This window comes from Gopherus evgoodei, chromosome 2 (genome assembly GCF_007399415.2).
Source record: "Gopherus evgoodei ecotype Sinaloan lineage chromosome 2, rGopEvg1_v1.p, whole genome shotgun sequence".
Lineage (NCBI taxonomy): Eukaryota > Metazoa > Chordata > Testudines > Testudinidae > Gopherus > Gopherus evgoodei.
This window is the reverse complement of record NC_044323.1, coordinates 177,063,936-177,085,201: the sequence shown is the minus strand read 5'-3', so window position 1 is coordinate 177,085,201 and position 21,266 is coordinate 177,063,936. Positions and strand designations below refer to the sequence as shown.

The following is a 21,266-nucleotide window of genomic DNA, read 5'->3' as shown; positions in this document are numbered from 1 at the left end:
AAGGCCCTACATAAAATAATCTTTTTTACTGAAAACAAAAGCAGATTTCTGGACTAATGGAATCTAAGGGATTTATGGGACTAGTTAAGAGAAAGGAAAATGTTTAAAGTTCATGATTTGTTGTTATAACTTTTATTTTCTTACCTGTCTAAGTAGCCAGCAGACACACCATTAATATTTTCCAGTCTCTGAAACAAGTTAGTTATCTCCAACTGCAAATAGACATACTTTTCAGAGCCTCTGAAGTTGGGCAGCAGGTCCTTATGCTTGTTGAGGGTGTCGGCCATTGTTTGTGAATCATTCTGTATACCCTGATATGAGAGAGAGATGTCCATTTTATGCAGATACATTTCTCGTGGCTAGATGAACATTCTGCATTGTATATGCCACTAATCTTCCCTCCAAAATATTTCACTGAGGACTAAAGTAGTGTCCTCAACCTGCATTAATAATATTCACCTATTACCTCTATTCACAGCTCTACTCATTTTCATGCACAAGCACAAAAAGTGTAGAACCACTGGCCACTCCTCCCCCAAGTCCCTCCTGCTCTACGCTGAGCTACACAGAGTTCAGCTCTACAGGCACCACCACCAAACAGTGTCTGCTTCAGCACTGCCCAACCCCCTACAGCAGCACTGCCATGGTCCTGTTTTTCTGGAGGCCTTTGCAGCCTCCATGTCCCTGGGGAATTTCAACCTTGAAAAAATGAGTCAGTTCAGAAAAAGAAAACCAGCTTCTTTTCTTATCACTTTCTGAGCCACTGAGGTATCTTGCAGAAAGGGGACACTGAAGTATAGTCTAATACAATTAACTGAAGCTGGTCATGTTTTTAATCATTACACAATGGGCCCAATTCAGGCTATGAACAGGCACATGCCCAAAACGTCATGGTCAGAAGGGGAACTGCCAGGTGTCACTTTTCTGATCCATTCCCCCGTTCAGAGTTCGTAGCCCTTAGGTCTGCTGCAGCCAAAGCAATGGAAGGAAAATTCAGGGACTAGAGCATCCAGTCTGCATTTCACACAGATTACAGCTGGCAGGAAGATGTCAATATTGCTTTCGCACGTGTGCAAAAGGTGAACCCATGTCCACACCACAAGCCGAGGGGCCCGCATCTAGTTCAATGGAGTTTGCTTCTAAAATCAGATTGTTGTCTCTTTCTGTTTAATCCCTCAAGGGAAGAATGAAAATCCAATCCATAAAACTACAGGTAGTTTCCACTTGAAAAATGTCTTCTCTTAATTACACTCACAAACACTCACAGAAAAGAACAGGATTTAGCTATTTCCTAGCTGATCTGGAATGCAATACAGCAGAGTCTGCTGGAAATGTTCACACTCAGACTGAAAGGCTCCAGGAAAAACATCTACACTTACCTCTAACTCATTTATTTTGACTGAAAAATTGTGGGACGCCCCCTGATCCACTCTGAGTGGGGTTCGTTGTACCATACGCATCTCACAGATTTCTATTTGCCGACGAAGTTTCTGGAGTTCTGTCAGCAGCCAGGCCTCCTGCTTCTCAAGTTCCCGGTTTCTTTCATTAATTAGAACTTGTTTTGATGCATCCAACTGAGTTACTTCAGTTGTTACCACTGTAGAACACATTAGGAGCTAACCATTGGCATATGAAACCTGTCAAAGAGCTAACATGCAAAGTCACAGCAATAACAATTTGACCTAACGGTTCATTTGGCTTGTGGAATTAAGATCCCAAACTTTCATTTGTTCTTATGCTGCTGTAATAGAACAAACAAAAAATCAGGTGCCACAAAGAAAAGGCTATTTTAAAAAAATGCAACAATGAGGTTTTACTTTATGATCATTGTAAATACACAATATGGGCTAACTTCTGCTCTCATCTGTGCTGGTGCAAACCCACAGCATCTCCACTGATTTGCTTGGATAAGTTCAGATTCATACCAGTGTAACTGAGAACACAATTTGTTCCTATGGGAAAACTACTGCACATCCAATTTTGTTTCTTGGGAGAAGTAATAAAGGTTCTTAAGATATATGCCTAAGAGGATTTTCTTAATTACTCTTGTGCCTGTAGTGGCCCAATCCAGTGCCCAGTGAAGTCAAAAGTAGTCTTTTTATTGATTTTAAATGACACTGGATCAAGCTTAGCCAAAGAGAGCTTAAACAAATATTTTCATGAAAAAAAAAATCCACAACCTAGACAACAAACCTTGCTGCTGTTGCTGAGGCCGTTGTTGACATGGCAGTTGTATAACCAAGGTTTGATAGTGCTTCTGAGCATCAGTGAACTGAGTCTGGATTTTCCGTTTGTCATCATCACCAAACATCTCTGAGCCTTGACTGTTCCTAAGGAATTCTTGGTAATGGATCTCCAGATCAGTTATGATTCTCTGATAATCTTCTGTGCGCATTGTTTTCAGCTAAAAGAAAGATGCAGAAATTGTTAAAAATGGAACAAGTGGAGCAGGCTAATGATAAGTTAATCACCAGCAAATATTAGCCTAACTGCTATGAAACAATAGAGGATGCACACTTTAGAACAAAGTTTCCCAGCCTGTCTATAATTGAAAGTGAGTGCTCTGTAGAGCAGATACATTTACTCTCGGGCTGCTGAAGTTGGGTGGTAACCGGATGGGTCTGCTGTTCACACCTCAGCACCTATCAGTACCAGCAGTATATAATGAAACGGGGGCTATGAAAGGACCCAAAAGGCAAACTTTCCCACTTGCTAATCTTCCAGTACATCCCTGCCACAGTCAAACAGGAATGTGTTTTGCTTCTCCATTAATAGAATGAAAGGTTTTATGTATCTATAGTCCCTTGCACAACAAAGTCATGAAGTCTAACACAGTGGTTCTAGGCATGACTTACATGTGACATCAGTGCCAGTACAGTATGTGTGGTCAGTGGCAATACTAGTACTTCAGGCTTTTGGTGACTGATTTTCTGAGCTTTGATCCACTTCAGTGATGAATTGCTGTTCTGGACCCCAGTTCATTCCCACTGTTCTCCTACCATATGAATGTGTAGAGCCCTACAAATCCATGGCTATCTGCTTTATATCCAAGAATATCTGCATTTGGGCATGTATTGTTTACCATCTTGGCGGTTCATGAATCGGATGTGGATCCACATTTTTGTATTCCCGCAAGACTCTAACTAATGTGCATGCTGTAATCTGAGACAGAGTTTAGGCTGTTCTAAATCACAGTACTGGGAGTTTAGAGCACCCCACAGTCTACCGTCTGTTAGAGAGACAACTGAATGGGACACAGTGAGCATTGCTTTGTATAGCTAGAAGTCTAGTCAACTGGCACAGCTGTATGAAAAAGGCAGAGCTCCATGGTCCATCATCGCGAAGGCCAATTAAATACCCACCTTAGCAATAGTCATAGCCTTGATTTTCTCAATGTCAATCATGCAATAGTGCCAGGACACCAGACTCTTCATGTTGATGTAGAGCTGGTTCCACAGAGCCAGAATAGCTTCATAGTACTGCTCAATCCTGAGACAGGAAAAGAGGTTTCACAATCAGTTACAACTTTTAAGTCTCCTGTCCATCGCAGAAACATTAGTTTAAGAAACTCCGGCCAGCCTGTCTAGCTGCGTGCTGAGACTGGCCTGTAACTAGAAATGATCTCTGTCATCAATTAGCTTTTCCTTATTTTTAAACTAGAAAATACAGTACAAATTAATTTGCAGGTAGTATTTCAAGTTCTACAGTGTATTTTAATCATGAGGACATGTGAAGCTACTAGTGAAAAGGGAGAAGGCTTTTACACATGACGAAGAAGAGAAAAAAAGGGGCACAATCCCTTCCCCACCCCCATGCAGGCCACATTAAAGTGATGTTAGAAGTGTGACACAAACAGCAAGAGCCACAAAAATTTTTGGCTGAAGATGATTCAGACTCTCCAGGCCAGATCCACAACTGCAGTCCAGGAGTACTCAGTGTGGCTGTTAGAGGGGAAGTTCCCAATCCTACAGCTGCTTCAGACCAGGCCAATCCCTGGCACAAGTTAGAGTAACCTGTGGTCTGCTCTAATCTGTGTCAATTGCCAATGGCTCCAAGGCAGCTGAGGTCATTAGGGAGCAGGGATGCAACCAGACAACATTTCTTTTTCAATTTGATTTTAAAATATTCTTAGTATGCATCAAGTACATCCATGGGGTGAATTTCTACAAATAAGGGGCCTGATCCTTTACTCCTGGGCCTGATTAGGCTCAAGTTATAAAGCAGGGCTTTTTAAGCAGATGCTTCCCAAACCTAGGCAAAATATTCAGAACCTTTCAGTAACTCACTTAGTAGCAAGATCTACAGCTAATGGATTAGGAGGAGGAATAATAAGACTGACAGATGGCACCAGCATATCTACTCCTCCTGGCCCAGTCACAAGCCATTTGCTGCGTTCGGTGTTGTCCTTCAGTATGCATTCATCTCCTTTGCGGATGGTTTTCTGTAAGTAAAACAGGAGAATTATTTTTAAAAACATTCCCCTTAAGCAAAATATGGTTTTCTAGGCAAGACGGACAGACCATTAACCCAGGGGGAGGAGGGTGTGTGTGTGTCTGTGGCTTTAACCCACTTCCTATGGTGGCGTATGGAGGCCATTGCCTCACTGGCATTTCCCAAAGCACCGTGCTTGTGGGTCATAATTATCTAGATCCACCATCTATGTCTGCCAGGAGTTCCTGCAGCCCTGAGGCTGCAGTCATGGCCACAATGCATCTCCACTGCCCTCTCCTATCCAGAAAGGGAAGATTCCTTCCTCTATTTGCCCTCAAAAAACTTCCCAGTGTACAGCCCAATTACTCAGGCACTGTGCAGTCATGAATACAGGTCTAGGGCCACTCCATCATGTCCTTCCTCACCAGCCATTACAGGGCTGGTGTGGAGACCCTTTCCACAGCATGCAAAGCTGTTCAGGCACCCCTCAATGGCTGCTCCACCTGCAGTCCCCACCATCAGCTCCTATCCAGCATCTGAGTGGTGTGAAGAACCTTGCGCTGGCCCTCTGATCCACAGAGGAACTTTACATTTGCATGTGTAAATATCTGCTCCAGAACAAATTGTGAATTCATCCAATCAGGGGACAGAAACAAAAGCATGCAATCTATCTGACTAATAACAACTAAGTGACACAGTACAATTACGAATATTTGAGCAAACTATTCAGAAAGATTCAAATCAATTCAAAACATTCAAATCTAATCAAATAGAGGATTAAAGGTTACATTTGTCAGACCAGTGATTCATTGGCAATTATTTGGTCAGCTCTACTTTTTATAGTGTTCATTCTCAAATCAGTAATGAGTACTCTACCAGATCCTGTTTGTAGTCACACAGGGCCTTGAGGATAATGGGCCTGTTACTCCTGTAGTCTGGGTTACGAGGCTTCAACTGCACAATCTTCCTGGACTTATTCACCAAGTTCTGCACTTGCCTCTTGTATTCCAGAATTTTCTCTCGTTCATTCTGGAAAGGTAAATTGTATTTTAACTCTTCATTTAAAAAAAGAAACCATATTCACATCACACTTCTGTATTAATGTCACAATGGCCCACATCTGGCTCTCCCCGAAGACAGTGGCAAAACTTATATTGACCTCAACGGGACCAGGATATGATCTATGAAAAAACTGTAGGGTTTTTTTTGTTATTTTTTTAAAGGCTGTAAGTGAATTAAAGTATTTCTACAGCTCTACCACCTACTGAGGCATCCCATAGTATTTTATCTGGATCTATGACTTTAAAGTGAAGTGCAAAAGCATGGGGCCAAATGAAAAGAGCCTAGAGCACTATGCATGCTCTCAGAATCAAACACCACCACCTCGAATCTTCACTCAGTTCTTGTTCAGGCAAGCTCCCACTAAAATCATCGGCTGTTTTCTCTGAATCAGGAGTAAGTCAGGACTGTATGACCAGCTCCTGATGAACAAACATTTAAGTCAAATATAGCTTCAGGTCTTAAGATTTGCCAGGGAGACTACTACAATACAGAATTATGTATTAGATCCTTTATTAAGCATACTATACTTTTTTGGAGGGAAAGGTAGAGAATCTGTTTTGGTGCCTACAGATTCATTTGATGTCTGTTCTCTCTATTTTCTAGCACCCTTTACACTTGGGAATGAGCTGGGCCCACACTATAGAACATAACACAATGTTCAGCAAAGTTGCTTATGAAGAGTTGAAATACAAACTCAAATGATGCTGACCCACGTGTGAGACATCACAAGAAAGATCCATCAATGTATTGTCATTCTGTCTTATACTCTAGAGCAGGGGTCGGCAACCTTTCAGAAGTGGTATGCCGAGTCTTCATTTATTCACTCTAATTTAAGGTTTCTGTGCCAGTAATACATTTTAACATTTTTAGAAGGTCTCTTTCTATAAGTCTATAATATATAACTAAACTATTGTATGTTAAGTAAACAAAGTTTTCAAAATGTTTAAGAAGCATCATTTAAAATTAAATTAAAATGCTGATCTTACACCACCAGCCTGCTCAGCTCGCTGCCAGCCTGGGGTTCTGTTCACCTAGACTGGGAGCAGGCAGAGCAGGGCCTGCGGCTGGGACCCCAGACCTGGGTGAGGGGGTTTCAGGGATCAGGGCAGAGGGCTGGGGGAGGGGGTTCAGGGCAGAAGGCTGGGGTGGGGGGGTTAAGCGTCAGGACAGAGGGCTGGGTGTGTGTGGGGGTTCAGGGCAGAAGGCTGGATGTGTGGGCGATGCAGGGCAGAAAGCTGACTGTGTGGGGAGGGGTCAGGGCAGAGGGCTGGAGTGCTCCGCTCGTAGGGGTGCTCCCAGCCCTTTGCCTGAGCGGCTCAGGGCAGGGGGCTGGAAGGGATATGCCTGTTCCCTTCCTTTCCCCAAGGCTCCGTCCCTACCTCTCTCTGTTTCCTCTAGGGAACTGCATGCATGCTGTTGCTCTTCCCACCACCCCCTTGCTAGGGCCAGCAGCTGATTGGCGCAGGGAAGGAGAGGAGGAGGGGCAGGAAAGCAGCATGCTGGGGGGAAGAAGCGAGGGAGGGGGGAAGCTTGGCTGCCGCAGAACCAAGCTTCTGCCTCCTGCCCCCACAGGGGAGAGCGGTGGGCGGGGGGGCTGAGGGCCAGGACTGCAGCAGGCAGCTGCGTGCCGCTCAAAAATTGGCTCGCGTGCCATGTTTGGCACCCGTGCCACAGGTTGTCGACCCCTGCTCTAGAGTACTGCATGCATTAGTACACAAAATGGGCCCAATCCTGCTTCCACTGACATCAATGAGAGTTTTGCTATTGATTTCAATTGGAGCAGGCCCATAATTTGTTAATGAAATTTGCAAGGTGTGACAGTACCTCAAGTTCTTTGATCTGTTCCAGTAGGCTTTGGAGTGACATGTTCTTATCACATATGTACTTCTTTCTGATGGAGTCCTGTAGGTTCTTCAGGTAGTTTTCAGTGGATTGAGCCTCTTCAAAAAACTACAAAGAAGGATTGTAATTTCAGTTACACAGAACTCTCAAAAAATACTCCTTTAAAAAGCGATGGGTATTTTCACAAGTAAAATGAATTAGAATCATTATCCAACATGAGAATCCCAATTTACATTATGGAGAAGTGCAGTGTATAAAACAAATAATGTTACTGGGTATTGATACCTAAATATATGAATTTATGAAGATTTGGACATAGGAAAAATGGCTTTCAGGTACCTAGAGACGAAGTTCATGCTTTTAATCAACTACAGAAGTAAGGGAAATGCCAACTTCCTATGAATTGTTGGTCAGATCAACAGGCCAAATTCTGCAGTTCTTACCTGAGCAAAACTCACACTGAAATCATACTGAATTTTACTCCAGGAAGGGCTAGAGAACATGGTCTTACGTTACTCAAAATAATCTAATTGAGTTTTTGAAATGAGACATTTTCAAAAAAATGTTATACAAAGCTTGAAGAATAAATAAAGAGAAATAAAATCTCTGATACACAAAGATCATGTCTCCCATGTTTAAGAAGGATGAATTCAAACTGGAACAGGTACAGAGAAGAGCTACTAGGATGTTCCGAGGAATGGAAAACCTGTCTTATGAAAGGAGACTCAAAGAGCTTGGCTTGTTTAGCCTAACCAAAAGAAGGCGGAGGGGAGATATAATTGCTCTTTATAAATATATCAGAGGGATAAATATCAGGGAGGGAGAGGAATTATTTAAGCTTAGTACCAATGTGAACACAAGAACAAATGGATATAAACTGGCCGCTAGGAAGTTTAGACTTGAAATTAGATGAAGGTTTCTAACCATTAGAGGAGTGAAGTTCTGGAACAGCCTTCCAAGGGGAATAGTAGGGGCAAAAGACATATCTGGCTTCAAGACTAAGCTTGATAAGTTTATGGAGGGGATGGTAGGACGAGACAGCCTAATTCTGGCAATTAATTGATCTTTGATTAATAGCAGATAAATATGCCCAGTGGTCTGTGATGAGATGTTAGATGGGTTAGATCTGAGTTACTACAGAGAATTCTTTCCTGGATGCTGGCTGGTGAGTCTTGCCCACATGCTCAGGGTTTAGCTGATCGCCATATTTGGGGTCGGGAAGGAATTTTCCTCCAGGGCAGATTGGCAGAGGCCCTGGAGGTTTTTCGCCTTCCTCTGTAGTGTGGGGCATGGGTCACTTGCTGGAGGATTCTCTGCATCTTGAGGTCTTTAAACCACAATTTGAGGACTTCAATAACTCAGACATAGGTTAGGGGCTTGTTACAGAAGTGGGTGGGTGAGATTCTGTGGCTTGCATTGTGCAGGAGATCAGACTAGATGATCATAATGGTCTCTTCTAACCTTAAAGTCTATGAGCATTATTACTGCAAACACCAGAACTCACCTGAAAGTATGCTGCGTTCTCCTTCAGATGAACATCAATGCATTTGGTGATCTGAAGAATCCAGCTCCACTGAGTTTGCAGTGTGTCCATGTATGCCTACAAAAATTAATTTAAGAAAAGAACACGATTCATTGCACCGATCTTCCACCTCACCTCAGCCTAGAACATGATTCTTTCTCTTTAAGCTACCTACAAAGGCAGGGTCTGCTACTGCAAATACATGCAACCGTGAGTGACTTGACTCATGCAAATAATTCCACTTTTCAACAAGGCAGCAACTGACCAGCTAACTGACTGTGTAAAGTCAATATTCACCATTTCCTCTCTATAAAGGACTGCTTACTCCATGCATTTGATAATCAGAAAAATAAAGGAAAATCTTTTTTTCCCCAGTAACTTTTCAGTTACAGTGTTCTTAGGTGTTACTTGTAACTTTAGTAGTTCTAATGTTTTCAGACAGAAATGTTATTTTCAAATTGATGGAGTCTCTTTAAATGTTAGATAAGACAAAACAACGTATTCCAATCTGTGAAAAAACAAAATTTCCTGGCCTACCTACTGATTTACATTCTAGATTTCAGTTGGAGAAAGTGCTTACAGTCAGATTCAACGATCCCTCAATGAAAGGTGTGGCTACCTTCAAAACCTGGACAGCTAAACAATTAGAGCAACAAGAATGAGATGCCTAGCTACAATTAACTATGTCTCATATAAATCAATCAACGTGAGATGAAGGAATTCAGGATACATCTAAATATTGCCTTAAGACCAACCATGAATTTTCTAAACACACACACACACTCTCTCTCCTCCCGCCCCCCTTTAGGAAAGCAATCAGTTTTGCCAACAAACGGGTCTCCCCAGAGCTGCCATACAAATATGGAATTTAATTTACAGACCTTCCACTTCACTGGGAATTTCACTCACAGAAGAGCTATGGGATTGGGCTTAATCCCAGACAGCCTAACCTACCTCAATTTTGTCAGAAGCAGGGTGCTGATTGAGCACTAGTTGGTCACTTTCTTGCTTAAGTTTGTTGAGGTCTTTTTCTTTAAGTTCCAGCTGGCTCATGCGTTTCTGTGAATTCAAAGCACAGCATTAAACAACACTTCACAGGCAAATTAACAATCACATGTCCTTATCTTGTTTAATAAGAGTTTCCAAAAAAAAGGTTAAAGGCTGAAAAAGTACTGCAGAAACCTACTAGCATATAAAAATTAAATTATATGTAATGTATTCAAAGTGATATATTAATATAGTCCATTAAAAAAAAAGTGTTAAAAGAACAACCTCTCCAGTGCTTCTCCTGGGGATGTACAGCTCTGCACTGCTCCCTCTGCAGTGCAACAAAGCCACCTTCTAGCTCTTACTGTCTATGTGCAGTGATCAAAGGAAAATTTGCAGCACCTTGCAAAATCTAACGTAACATGACTAAAAAAGTATCTGCTCAGGACTGTAAACTTTGTTTTCTTCTTTAAATGAATATGGTGCTTGGGAAAGAAAGCTTGTATTGTAGCTGCCTGCGTCCTTCACTGTCTAGATGCAGCATCTTTCCAACACTACCTGTGTGCCAAGAGACAATCAATAGAGGTGAGACAGTAGTTTCTTCTCTATGTCCATGTGATCGTTGGTCTCTGCACAGTTTGCCAACAGAAGTGCTAATGGAAATAGTGGCTATCAGTCCACAAGGAACTGGCCTGGGGTCACCAAGCCATATCACAAAGGGCACCAGAGAGTCACAGATTTTAAAGCCAGAAAAGACCGTTATGGCTATCCAGTCTGATAGGGTATAGAATATCTACCAGCGATTCCTGCAGCAAGCCCATGACTTCTAGTTTAGCTACAGCCTAGCTTTAAAAAGGCATCCAATCCTGATTCAAATACCCGACACACGTAGATACAAACTAGCAACCTGGAAAGTGAAGGAATTCAGACAGTACTAGTCTCCTGAGCAGTGCAGTGCCCCCATCATCAGGATTTATTATGAAAGTCCACAGGGAGGTTGTTTTTGGCTCTAACTTACAGAAAAGGCCTCCTGCTTCCTGGCAATATCTGTGTTCCTGTCACTCCAGTCATACAGAAGCTCCTCTTCCTCACAGTCATTGATCCACATGATCTCTCTGCTAGTGGCTTGGATGAGGTTCTGAAACTGACGCAGTTGATCCATTCTCTCAAAGGAGGATCTCTATAAGGAAAAAAAACAATAAAACAAAAAGGTAAAAAAAAAAATCAGAATCACAAAATACACCTTCTTTTAAAATTAATACAAAAAAAATGTTGCAAGACAACTGTTGAAAATAGACAAAGTGTCTGGATTTATTAAGTAGTGGGATCCAGAAGTCATCAGCCTCTGAAAACATTCGGTTCAAGCATAAATAGAACTGCATGACTCAGTATTTGTATGTGTTTTGTTGAGTGAGTTTGGGGTGTTAAAGAGGTGCATCTATTTACTTCCAAAAGGAGGAAATAGTTCAAGAAAGTCTCACCTGATCTAAAGAGAAACACAATGTGCGATTGTTATTGGTACAACCATTAGCAGAGCCCAGCAAGGGACAAATCTGCTGTAGATCAGAGAGTAGTGAACTTCAGGAACCACTGCAGCAAATAGTAGGGAGTGAATCTCAGAGGCAAGAAAGATACCAAAAATAAAAATAAAAGGGAGACTAAAAATGAAGGGGTCAGTTTTCCTGCTGCCCCTGCTAAGTCCCAATACAGCTAGTGGGAGTTATGTTCATATGCCAACAGCAGAACAGACCCTTGGAAGTGGACTGCAGGTCAAAAGATGCTAAAAGAATACGGCACAAAAGTGTGAAATAGACACTGTCGGTATCTATGTTTTAAAATCCAACCTGCCTCTTAAACAGTGAGGGGTGAAATTCACCCCTGTGCAGATTGGGCTGAAGTGGGACTGGCAAGGTGCACAAGCTGTGTGCTGGGTCTCTGCACAGGAGGCTATTTTATCCTTATTGTATCAACTGTAAGCAATTAAATCAAACAGAGCACACATTCCAATCACGTCAGAGGTAAACAAATGTTGTGCTTACCAGCAGAGTTTCATATTCTTCTTCTAGCTGATGAACTGCAGCCTTCTCACGCTGAAATAAAGACAATAATTATTTACTGTGCTTTGCATACTGACAAACCTAGTGATGAGAGAACTGTGCATACTCTAGGATGCTTACATACTATAGCGATGGGTGCCACAGACAATCCTAAAACAGATCGCTATTAGGGCTGAATGAAATCACACTCTGTCTCATGAATCGATATCAGATAGACTCAGTTGTCCGCTCATATTTCTGTTGTGACCCAATTAACTTAGACGCAGACTGCACACTTTGGAAAAACCTTCCGCAAGGGGTGGTGCAGAGCTCCAGCACCCCTTGGGCAGCACCAGGACAGTCTGACCATGCGTTGGATGAGCAATCTCCCTATTGCTGCTTGGTATGTACATAATCTCTGCAATTCACTGAACTACTCCTGAAAGTGGGTGTCCTGTGCAATTACATGGAACTGACACATTTTTAGAACTAGTGGATGGCCTTACAAATTCCACAACACTATGTCTACACACCACACCACTGGCAGCAGCATGTAGGGTATGTCTAGCTACATGCTGCAATGAAAAGCAAGTTGCATCCACGCTGCAGCGTGTAGCTATACACATCAGTGAAAGGCACTGGCACTGGGGAGGTAGCTGGGGAAAGCTAGGTAGCATCCAGTAACAGGACAAGGCTCTAGTAGTAAGGAGGTAGTGGGGCACTACATTGCTAAAAATAGCAGTGTAGATGGGGGCGGAATTGCTTAGGTGTATAAATAGCTGTGCAGGGTATATACCCAAAGGTGCAGGTGTATCTTTCTTTACCTCGCAATCAATGCTGCTATTTACATTCATGCTAGGGAAGAGTGCAATGTATGTACTTTACACACCACTGTAAACAGTGTGCACTGTAGACATATACCCAGAGACAGCATGATCTAGTGGTTTGAGCATGGAGCTGGAAGTTCTTGGTTTTAATCTCAGGTCTGCCTCTGACTCCTTGCATAACGTCAGGTAAATCACTTAGGGTTAGATTGTGCCCCTTCTTACTTGTCCAAGCAGGGGTGTAAAAAGGAGTATGCTCCTCCACTCCCTTCTGCTTGGCCAAGACAGACATACTTAGGTCTTGGCTCCAGGTCTGTAGCACACAGCCTTTGAGCTCCCATGTGACCAAGTGCATGGGAAAGGAATAAAGAAGGTGGAGCTTTGACTCCCCCATTCCTCCCACTTGCTGGCCAAGTACCAGGGGGATGCAAGCAGCACCTTTTAAAGGCCTGGCCCATTCCCCACCCTAGAACCAAAGGGGAACAGGGAAGGTGTCATGCCTCAGAGAGGTCAGACAAAATACCTGCCTGGTCTGCTCCTGGGGTGGAGCTGTCTTCACAGCACCCCTTGCTCAGGGCTGAATTTACAGGGCACAATCTAGCCCTTAATCTCTGTGTATCAGACTCCCCTAGCCATAAAATAGGAACAACTACCTATCCCCTGAAGAGTTGTGAGGATTCATTTGTTAAGATTTGTACAAAATTATGAAATTCCACATCATTGCTCGATATTATCATTATTTTCATGGAAATATTGGAAAAAGAAGGGGACAGCAAAGAGGGCAGGATGTATTACAAGCATCTGGGCCTAAAGCTGCTGCAATCTTGACAGCCAGACCTTTTGACCAGAAGACACCTGGCTATCCTCACTGCTGCAGTCATTTTAGCAGCCTGTGGATATGAACTTAGAAGGGTGGAGAAAGTAGATTACCAGATCTGTTTTCACTTTGTCCAGGTGCCAGCGATAGTCCCCGATGGCATTGTGAAATCTCCTGTGGTCATTAATTTGTTGCTCAATAGCTGCTGCGTCAAAACCCCATTTCACTAACTCCATTTCAGACTATAGAAAAAAGGGAAAGCACATGTCTCTTTGTTTGCAATAAGGCACATATTATCCAAAACAAAGCATCAGGGAAACACACACACAGGGAAATCTGTCTCTAGGAGGTAAGGTATACAGCTGAGCAATGGGAAGATCAGAATAGGAGTTAAAAAGTTTCCTAAAAGTGAGATTTTTATTAGATGGTGTAACAGGCTCCTAACATAGTGGCTGAGGAATCATCACTTGAGTCACTTAAAATTGGACTAGATAAGGTATATTTTAATCTCTAGTGGGTCTGAGCTAAACTATTCCTTTATGTTCCCCCGTGTAACTTAACTGACATCACAGGAGCTGCTCTGATGTCTCTGGAAACAGAATCTGGCCCTATGACTCTATGAGACTCATGTAGCTTGTGAAAACACACACAGCAAAATTCTACTCTCAGTTACACATTACATTTCCATCAAAATAAATTACAGTAACTTACAGACTTCAATAGGGGGCAGCACAGGTATATCTAAGAGCAAAATTTGGACTATATTATTTAGACCAGAATGACTCTGGGACACACTGTTTGTCCGGCCTATTGGTATATGCAGTTGTAGTTGTATTGGTCCCAGAATATTAGAGACACAAGGTGGATGAATTATATCTTTTATTGGACCAACTTCTGTTGGTGAAAGAGACAAGCTTCTCAGCCACACAGAGCTCTTTTTCGGGTCTGGGAAAGGTACTCCTAGTGTCACAGCAAACATGAAGTGGAACCAATTGTTTAGTATAAGCAGTTAGCACATATGGTAAGGGACTATTCAAGACAGAGTGGCTTATTGATAGAGCTCTACCAAATTCACAGTTCATTTTGGTCAATTTCACAGTCACAGGATTTAAAAAATCATAAATTTCATTATTTCAGCTATTTAAATCTGAAATTTCATGGTGTAATTGTAGGGGTCCTGACCCAAAAAGGAGTTGTGGGGGGAGGGGAGGTCACAAGATTATTGTAGGGCGGGCGTTGCAGTATTGCTACCGTTACTTCTGCACTGCTGCTGACGACAGCGCTGCCTTCAGAGCTGGGTGGCTGGAGAGCAGTGGCTGCTGGCCAGGAGCCCAGCTCTGAAGGCAGAGCCACTGTCAGCAGCAGCACAGAAGTAAAGATGGCCTAATATGGAATCGTCATCCTTACTTCTGCACTGCTGCCTGCAGAGTTGGGCTCTTAGTCAGCAGGCGCCACTCTGGCCGCCCAGCTCTGAAGGCAGCAGCACGGAAGTAAGGATGGCATGATATGGTATTGCCACCCTGACTTCTGCACTGCTGCTGGTGGGGTGCTGCCTTTAGAGCTGGGTTCCCGGTCAACAGATGCCACTCTCCATTTGCCCACCTTTGAAGGCAGCACAGAAGCAAGGATAGCAATACCGTGACTCCCCTTACACACACACACACACACACACACACCACCACCACTCATACACACCAAACTCCCTTTTGGGTCAGGACCCCCAATTTGAGAAATGCTGGTCTCCTCATGAAATCTGTAAAATATAGGATAAAAGCACACAAAAGACCAGATTTCACAATCTGTGACGCATTTTTCATGGCTGTGAATTTGGTAAGGCCCTACCAGTTGGTAACATTTCTATTTGGGATGCCTTGCTATGTCAAGGGAAAATCTCTAGAAACGTTCTTTGAAAAAGTTACAATGAATCCGAGCAATAGCTGTCAAGGATCACAATTCCTTGTTTTAATATTTTTAAATATCGAAGTCCATTAAATCCATTATAAGGATGATCAAAATCATTATGCCGCCAACTATAAAAACACAGCCAAATCCTTTTTTTTTTTTATATTTGGCTTCTTCTATATTAGATATGAAGAATTGTTTCCATGCTGATAATTACCAGATATTATCTCAGTCTGAGAAAGAGACTGATATGTATATATGTGGTGTCTGTGCATACACATAGATGCCCAGGCTAATAATTACCTGATATGCTCTTGGGCTGAGAGCATATCAGGTAATTATTAGCCTGAAAACAAATCGCTATGACTCAGCCTTGCAATACAACTACTACTACAATACCTGCTATCCAGAGCCACACCCATGGTTAGGCAGAGATGGAAAGATTCCAACAAAGGAAGCCATTTTATACAGTCGTCCATCTATAAGTCACACAGGACTTTGACCCTTTTCATTACAGCTAAAGGCCAAAGTGTTTGAAGCAGCAGCAACATTAGATGATTGCCACTGTGTGAATAAGGGGTAGCTGGATTCCAGCTCACTGCCTCTCTATACACCATGGAAATTCAGTTGGGATATTCAGCATCTGATTCTCCTATCAACAAACCACCATGAAAGAAAAATAAAGCAGAGGCAGAAAGCAACAGCTGCTGTGAATGGTTTCCCATGTATCATATTACAAGGGAAAACACTACCTTGGTCCTGGAGCCAGGCTCTGCATAATAGATCCTAGACTCTGGGGGAGTGAAATACAGTATGTATTGTGGAGTACAGGGAATGGGGAAGAGTTCAAAACTAATGTGAACTGTCAAACAAAAAAAGTGCAAAGGGGCCAAATGGTAGCTGCCCCCCGCCTAGGTGAGCTAAGGGAACTGGCATGGGGAGTGAATCCTCTTTTTCCTCTAGAGCTTCTTTGCAGGATGCAGCCAGAAAGTCTGTGCTCCCTGTGCACAGATAGGCCTGTCTGAATGGGATGTCCCATGTTAAGTACAATGGCTGGTGGGTGATCTCTGGTCTTCACACTGGCTTGTAGCTGAAAGTCCCCCTGTGCAAAATACACCATTTCCTAAACTGTAACAAGGGCTAGCAGTGAGTGTGCTCCTCCTTCAGCATGTTTAGAGGAATCATACCTACTCCTGGCCTCTGCAGGCACAATGCTGGTGCATCTGCACTTCACCACCCACCCCTACAACATCCTTCAGTTTGTGTACTAGAGCTATGACAGAACCCACAGCACTGGAGAGTGATTGGTATTCACACAGGTGTGAAGGGAGTGTGCAAGGAGCTTATCTTTCCTCATGTGGTTTGCAAAAAAGCCACCTGGTAAATACTGTAAACAGAAGCTAGGAAGATGGGGCTGTAACCGTAAGTATTATCATAAAAGCAGATTAAACAGTTCTTGGTTTTGGAAAAATAATAATAGAAATTTAAATTTCAAGGCTGGACTGGTGCAAATTCCAACTGCAGCCATTTTCTCCCACACTTCCCACCAGCCAGATAATGGGTGCACTCCAAGGGATTGATCAAATCATAAAAATAGGGTAACCACCTCATAAGCACAGAACCAGACTACTGGGTTATAACAAGTGTCTTCAGCAACTTGTGTACACAGACAAATGTGAATTTTTCACAAGCGGCCGGTGCACGTGAACATTTGTCACATCTGAAATTTTGCTACGTAGGGAAACATTTTTGAAAGCTTAGTCCTCTAACCAGCAATGCTACTTTCCTAGACTAGTGGGATACTAGCCACAGTGTACTGGCCAAAAGGATAAAACCATGGCAGATGGTCTTAACTGGGCAGTTGGTAAATATAAATCAAAGGCATAGAGGGTATATGTGAAGGCAAAACGCCAGGCATGCAGGAATAGTGCAAATGCTGAGCACTAATCTAAAATAAATGGCTCATTATTTCTTTGTGTCACAGTCTTTGTTAAACTAACAAGTGGGGTTCCGCAGGGGTCTGTTTTGGGACCGGTTCTGTTCAATATCTTCATCAACGATTTAGATGTTGGCATAGAAAGTATGCTTATTAAGTTTGCGGACGATACCAAACTGGGAGGGATTGCAACTGCTTTGGAGGACAGGGTCAAAATTCAAAATGATCTGGACAAATTGGAGAAATGGTCTGAGGTAAACAGGATGAAGTTCAATAAAGATAAATGCAAAGTGCTCCACCTAGGAAGGAACAATCAGTTTCAAACATACAGAATGGGAAGAGACTGTCTAGGAGGGAGTATGGCAGAAAGAGATCTAGGGGTCATAGTAGACCACAAGCTTAATATGAGTCAACAGTGTGATACTGTTGCAAAAAAAAGCAAACATGATTCTGGGATGCATTAACAGGTGTGTTGTAAAAAAGACACGAGAAGTCATTCTTCCGCTTTACTCTGCGCTGGTTAGGCCTCAACTGGAGTATTGTGTCCAGTTCTGGGCACCGCATTTCAAGAAAGATGTGGAGAAATTGGAGAGGGTCCAGAGAAGAGCAACAAGAATGATTAAAGGTCTTGAGAACATGACCTATGAAGGAAGGCTGAAGGAATTGGGTTTGTTTAGTTTGGAAAAGAGAAGACTGAGAGGGGACCTGATAGCAGTTTTCAGGTATCTAAAAGGGTGTCTTCAGGAGGAGGGAGAAAACTTGTTCACCTTAGCCTCCAATGATAGAACAAGAAGCAATGGGCTTCAACTGCAGCAAGGGAGATTTAGGTTGGACATTAGGAAATAGTTCCTAACTGTCAGGGTAGTTAAACACTGGAATAAATTGCTAGGGAAGTTGTGGAATCTCCATCTCTGGAGATATTTAAGAGTAGGTTAGATAAATGTCTATTAGGGATGGTCTAGACAGTATTTGGTCCTGCCATGAGGGCAGGGGACTGGACTCGATGACCTCTCGAGGTCCCTTCCAGTCCTAGAGTCTATGAGTCTATCTGAGAGCCACCTTTTCTCTGTTACATAGGGTTCTGGATCCTGTTCATTATTTCAGTGAAAATACATATATATAATGAACTGCAATTAAAAAAAAAAAGAAAGAAGAGACAACACAACATTGTCTCACAAGCTTTTTTAAAATATGTTCTGATGGTTCCCACACCATCACTGAGTGTGAAGTGAGATTAACTGCTGCACCATTTTTGACTACCCTATTTGTGCTTCGGATAGGTTTACCTTCTGCTGCCTCATCCAAGCCAAACATTCACTGGTGATGCGTTTGGTGTACTCATCCCAGCCTGAGCCGCTCTGAGAGGAATAGCAGCCACCACCCTTAGAGCTGGCCCTCCGGACGCGAGGCCCAGTGATGGCTTTATAAAGGGCACGCATTTGCTCTTGAAGCTGAAGAAGCCTGAAAAGGGAAGGGAAATAGTTAGCATGAACCAGGAAAATACCCAAAAGAGATGTAAATTAAGCAATTCACATCTCCTACAGAACAAGTAAGTGTGCAAGAAAACCCCCCAAGTGATCTGATTGAGGAATAGAACCTTGACAAAAATCTCAGAATAGCAACTGAGACAGGAGACTTCATGAGAAGTATAATGCTGCCAGTCCCACTGAGTGGTATTGCCCTGCACAAGCATGAAGGGAACTGGAGTTTAGTTCCATGTTCTGATCGCTTGTTTTTCTGGCAGCAGGAACTGTGAGCATTTCAGAGGCAGCAAATTTGTGTCTGGTGAGGAGGAGAGTCCCTGATATCATTCCTTCTTCATTCTGACTGAATGGGAGTGAGGATGACAGGTTCAGAAGGAAATCCTGCCAATCCTCAAATGAAGGATCATTACTGTAGGTCAAACAGACAAGAGCTACATCCTGTCTGCTAAAGCTCCACACTAAAAATCCCCATGTGGTGTTCACACACAGCAGTAAGTCTCATATACGTACATGGAAAGTAATTATTTCTGCTGGCCTCTGCTGCAAAAATGCCTGTGTACACAGTACACAAATCTCATGAAAGCTATCTTTTCCGACATCTTAGGTGGCTTGTTTTCCCCCCAGCTTTATATGCACAAGGTGTGACACAATTCACATGCAGAGAGGAATAAAACAGTATGCACTTTCATATCCGCCAAAGATTCCGCACTATAAGGACAGCATGCTGGATCAGACTCTGATCTCAGTTACAGCATAAAAGCAGGATAATGTCACTGACTTCAGTGGAGTTACTCCAGATTTACACTTTGGTAAACAAGATCACAATCATTTGTCCAATTGCTGATTGGTTTTTTTTTAAAGCTCTGAAGGCATAATGAGAAGGCTGTTTGTTTACAGTGTTATGGGAGCACATTCCTCTTGTCATTCACCAATGGTAGTACCTTTTCTGATATAAATCACAAGGCTGGCCCATTTGCCTCATCTCTCTGATCAGTCCATCGAGGATATCCATATGTTCATTAGCCTGTGCAAAACATTCTTCCAGTTCTCTGTTCCTGCTTATTTGAATGCCATCCCCATATTTCAATTCCTAAATGAAAGAGAAGAAAAATCATAAATTGTACAAATCCAAGCTCAGTAATTTATTTAAAGAGAGACAATGCTTTGATCTGTTATCAGGAGCAATTACATTTAAAAGGTATGACACACTGCACTTGGAGACAGCTGATAAACTCTTTTTGCTTTCAGTTCTGTCAACAATCAATAAATGAGAAATGAATATTAATAAATATGATTTGAAATGTGACTTTCAGAATTCCCTATGAATCTCCTCTTCTGTGATTATACTTTTAAATAATAATTAATGTCTCTCCTTTTGTTTTATTTCCCACTATACCAAAATGTCAGCACTATAGATACAAATCAAATCCTTCCAAAAAAACAACAATAGGCTCCTTAGTACACATAGCTTGAGTTTCCTTGAATCCAGCATTGGGACCACCATACTAACCCTCAAAATGAAAAGTGTCTCTACACTTATCTACAATGGTCACATTTCCCACATTGTTGTGTTAAGAACTGCCCCTAAATCCATTGCCAATTTCAGTGCAAAGACTTGAATGCTTATGGTCTTTATAAACACCAGAGATGAAATCCTAGCTCTGTAGAAGTCAACGGCAAAACTCCCATTTACCTAAATGAAGCCAATATTTCACCCCAGGAATCAAGGGAGTAATAAGTAAGTGCTGTGCCCCAATGGGAATTGCTAGACATTGTCCTGATTCAAGCAAAATACCTTCTGAGAATCACAGAATTCACCCTGCATGGGGCTAGTGCTATTAACTTGGGATAGAGCAGGGACAGGCCATGGCCAGCCCCTCTCACATTCCTCCCTACCAACTTGTGGAGGCTGGCGATAATTGCTACCTCGGAGTCACGAATCACAGTGCACACATCCGCTGCACAAGGGGTAAAGAATGCCTGACCTGTCTCCCTACTTGTCCACCTACACAGGACCTGTCACAATCGAACATGCATTTTTTTCCTCCCTCCACCTTTGGGAAGGCAAAATTCTTATGGACTTCACACTCTTTGGCCCCAAAAGAATAAAAATTAAATAGTGCAACAAGTGGCCCAGAGCCAGAATGAAGCACTTCTTTGTTTTAACACCACTGAAATAATATTAGGTGAAAGAGACAGTATTTGCTTTGGCACTGGCATTTCCAAAAGCATGGACACACACGTGCAATAACTCAGAAAAGGAAACAAAACTCTGAACCAGAATGTTCATTCCTGGAAGAGACTGGAGCCCACAGAGGGCCCTAAAATGTAATTTTAAGCCCACAATCTCTGCAGAGCATGTAATTAATTCAGATTTCAGTGACCTCAAGCTCATCATGTGCTCAGCATCCTGAATTCCCTTT

General features: G+C 42.5%; 1 protein-coding gene across 3 annotated transcripts in view; it reads right to left on the bottom strand.

Moving 5' to 3' along the window:
* Nucleotides 1–21,266, bottom strand: part of DSP (desmoplakin) — a 50,939-nt gene that overhangs the window by 17,174 nt on the left and 12,499 nt on the right. For all 3 annotated transcript variants that reach the window (XM_030552365.1, XM_030552366.1, XM_030552367.1), the window contains exons 3-16: nt 19,785–19,933; nt 18,646–18,820; nt 13,635–13,763; nt 11,884–11,934; nt 10,863–11,024; nt 9,812–9,916; nt 8,840–8,935; nt 7,318–7,443; nt 5,308–5,460; nt 4,287–4,441; nt 3,363–3,489; nt 2,194–2,404; nt 1,380–1,597; nt 145–311 (exon numbers count right to left, since the gene is read on the bottom strand). In XM_030552365.1, the coding sequence (XP_030408225.1) occupies nt 145–311; nt 1,380–1,597; nt 2,194–2,404; nt 3,363–3,489; nt 4,287–4,441; nt 5,308–5,460; nt 7,318–7,443; nt 8,840–8,935; nt 9,812–9,916; nt 10,863–11,024; nt 11,884–11,934; nt 13,635–13,763; nt 18,646–18,820; nt 19,785–19,933 (2,024 nt within the window). The remainder of the gene's footprint in view (nt 1–144; nt 312–1,379; nt 1,598–2,193; nt 2,405–3,362; nt 3,490–4,286; nt 4,442–5,307; nt 5,461–7,317; nt 7,444–8,839; nt 8,936–9,811; nt 9,917–10,862; nt 11,025–11,883; nt 11,935–13,634; nt 13,764–18,645; nt 18,821–19,784; nt 19,934–21,266) is intronic.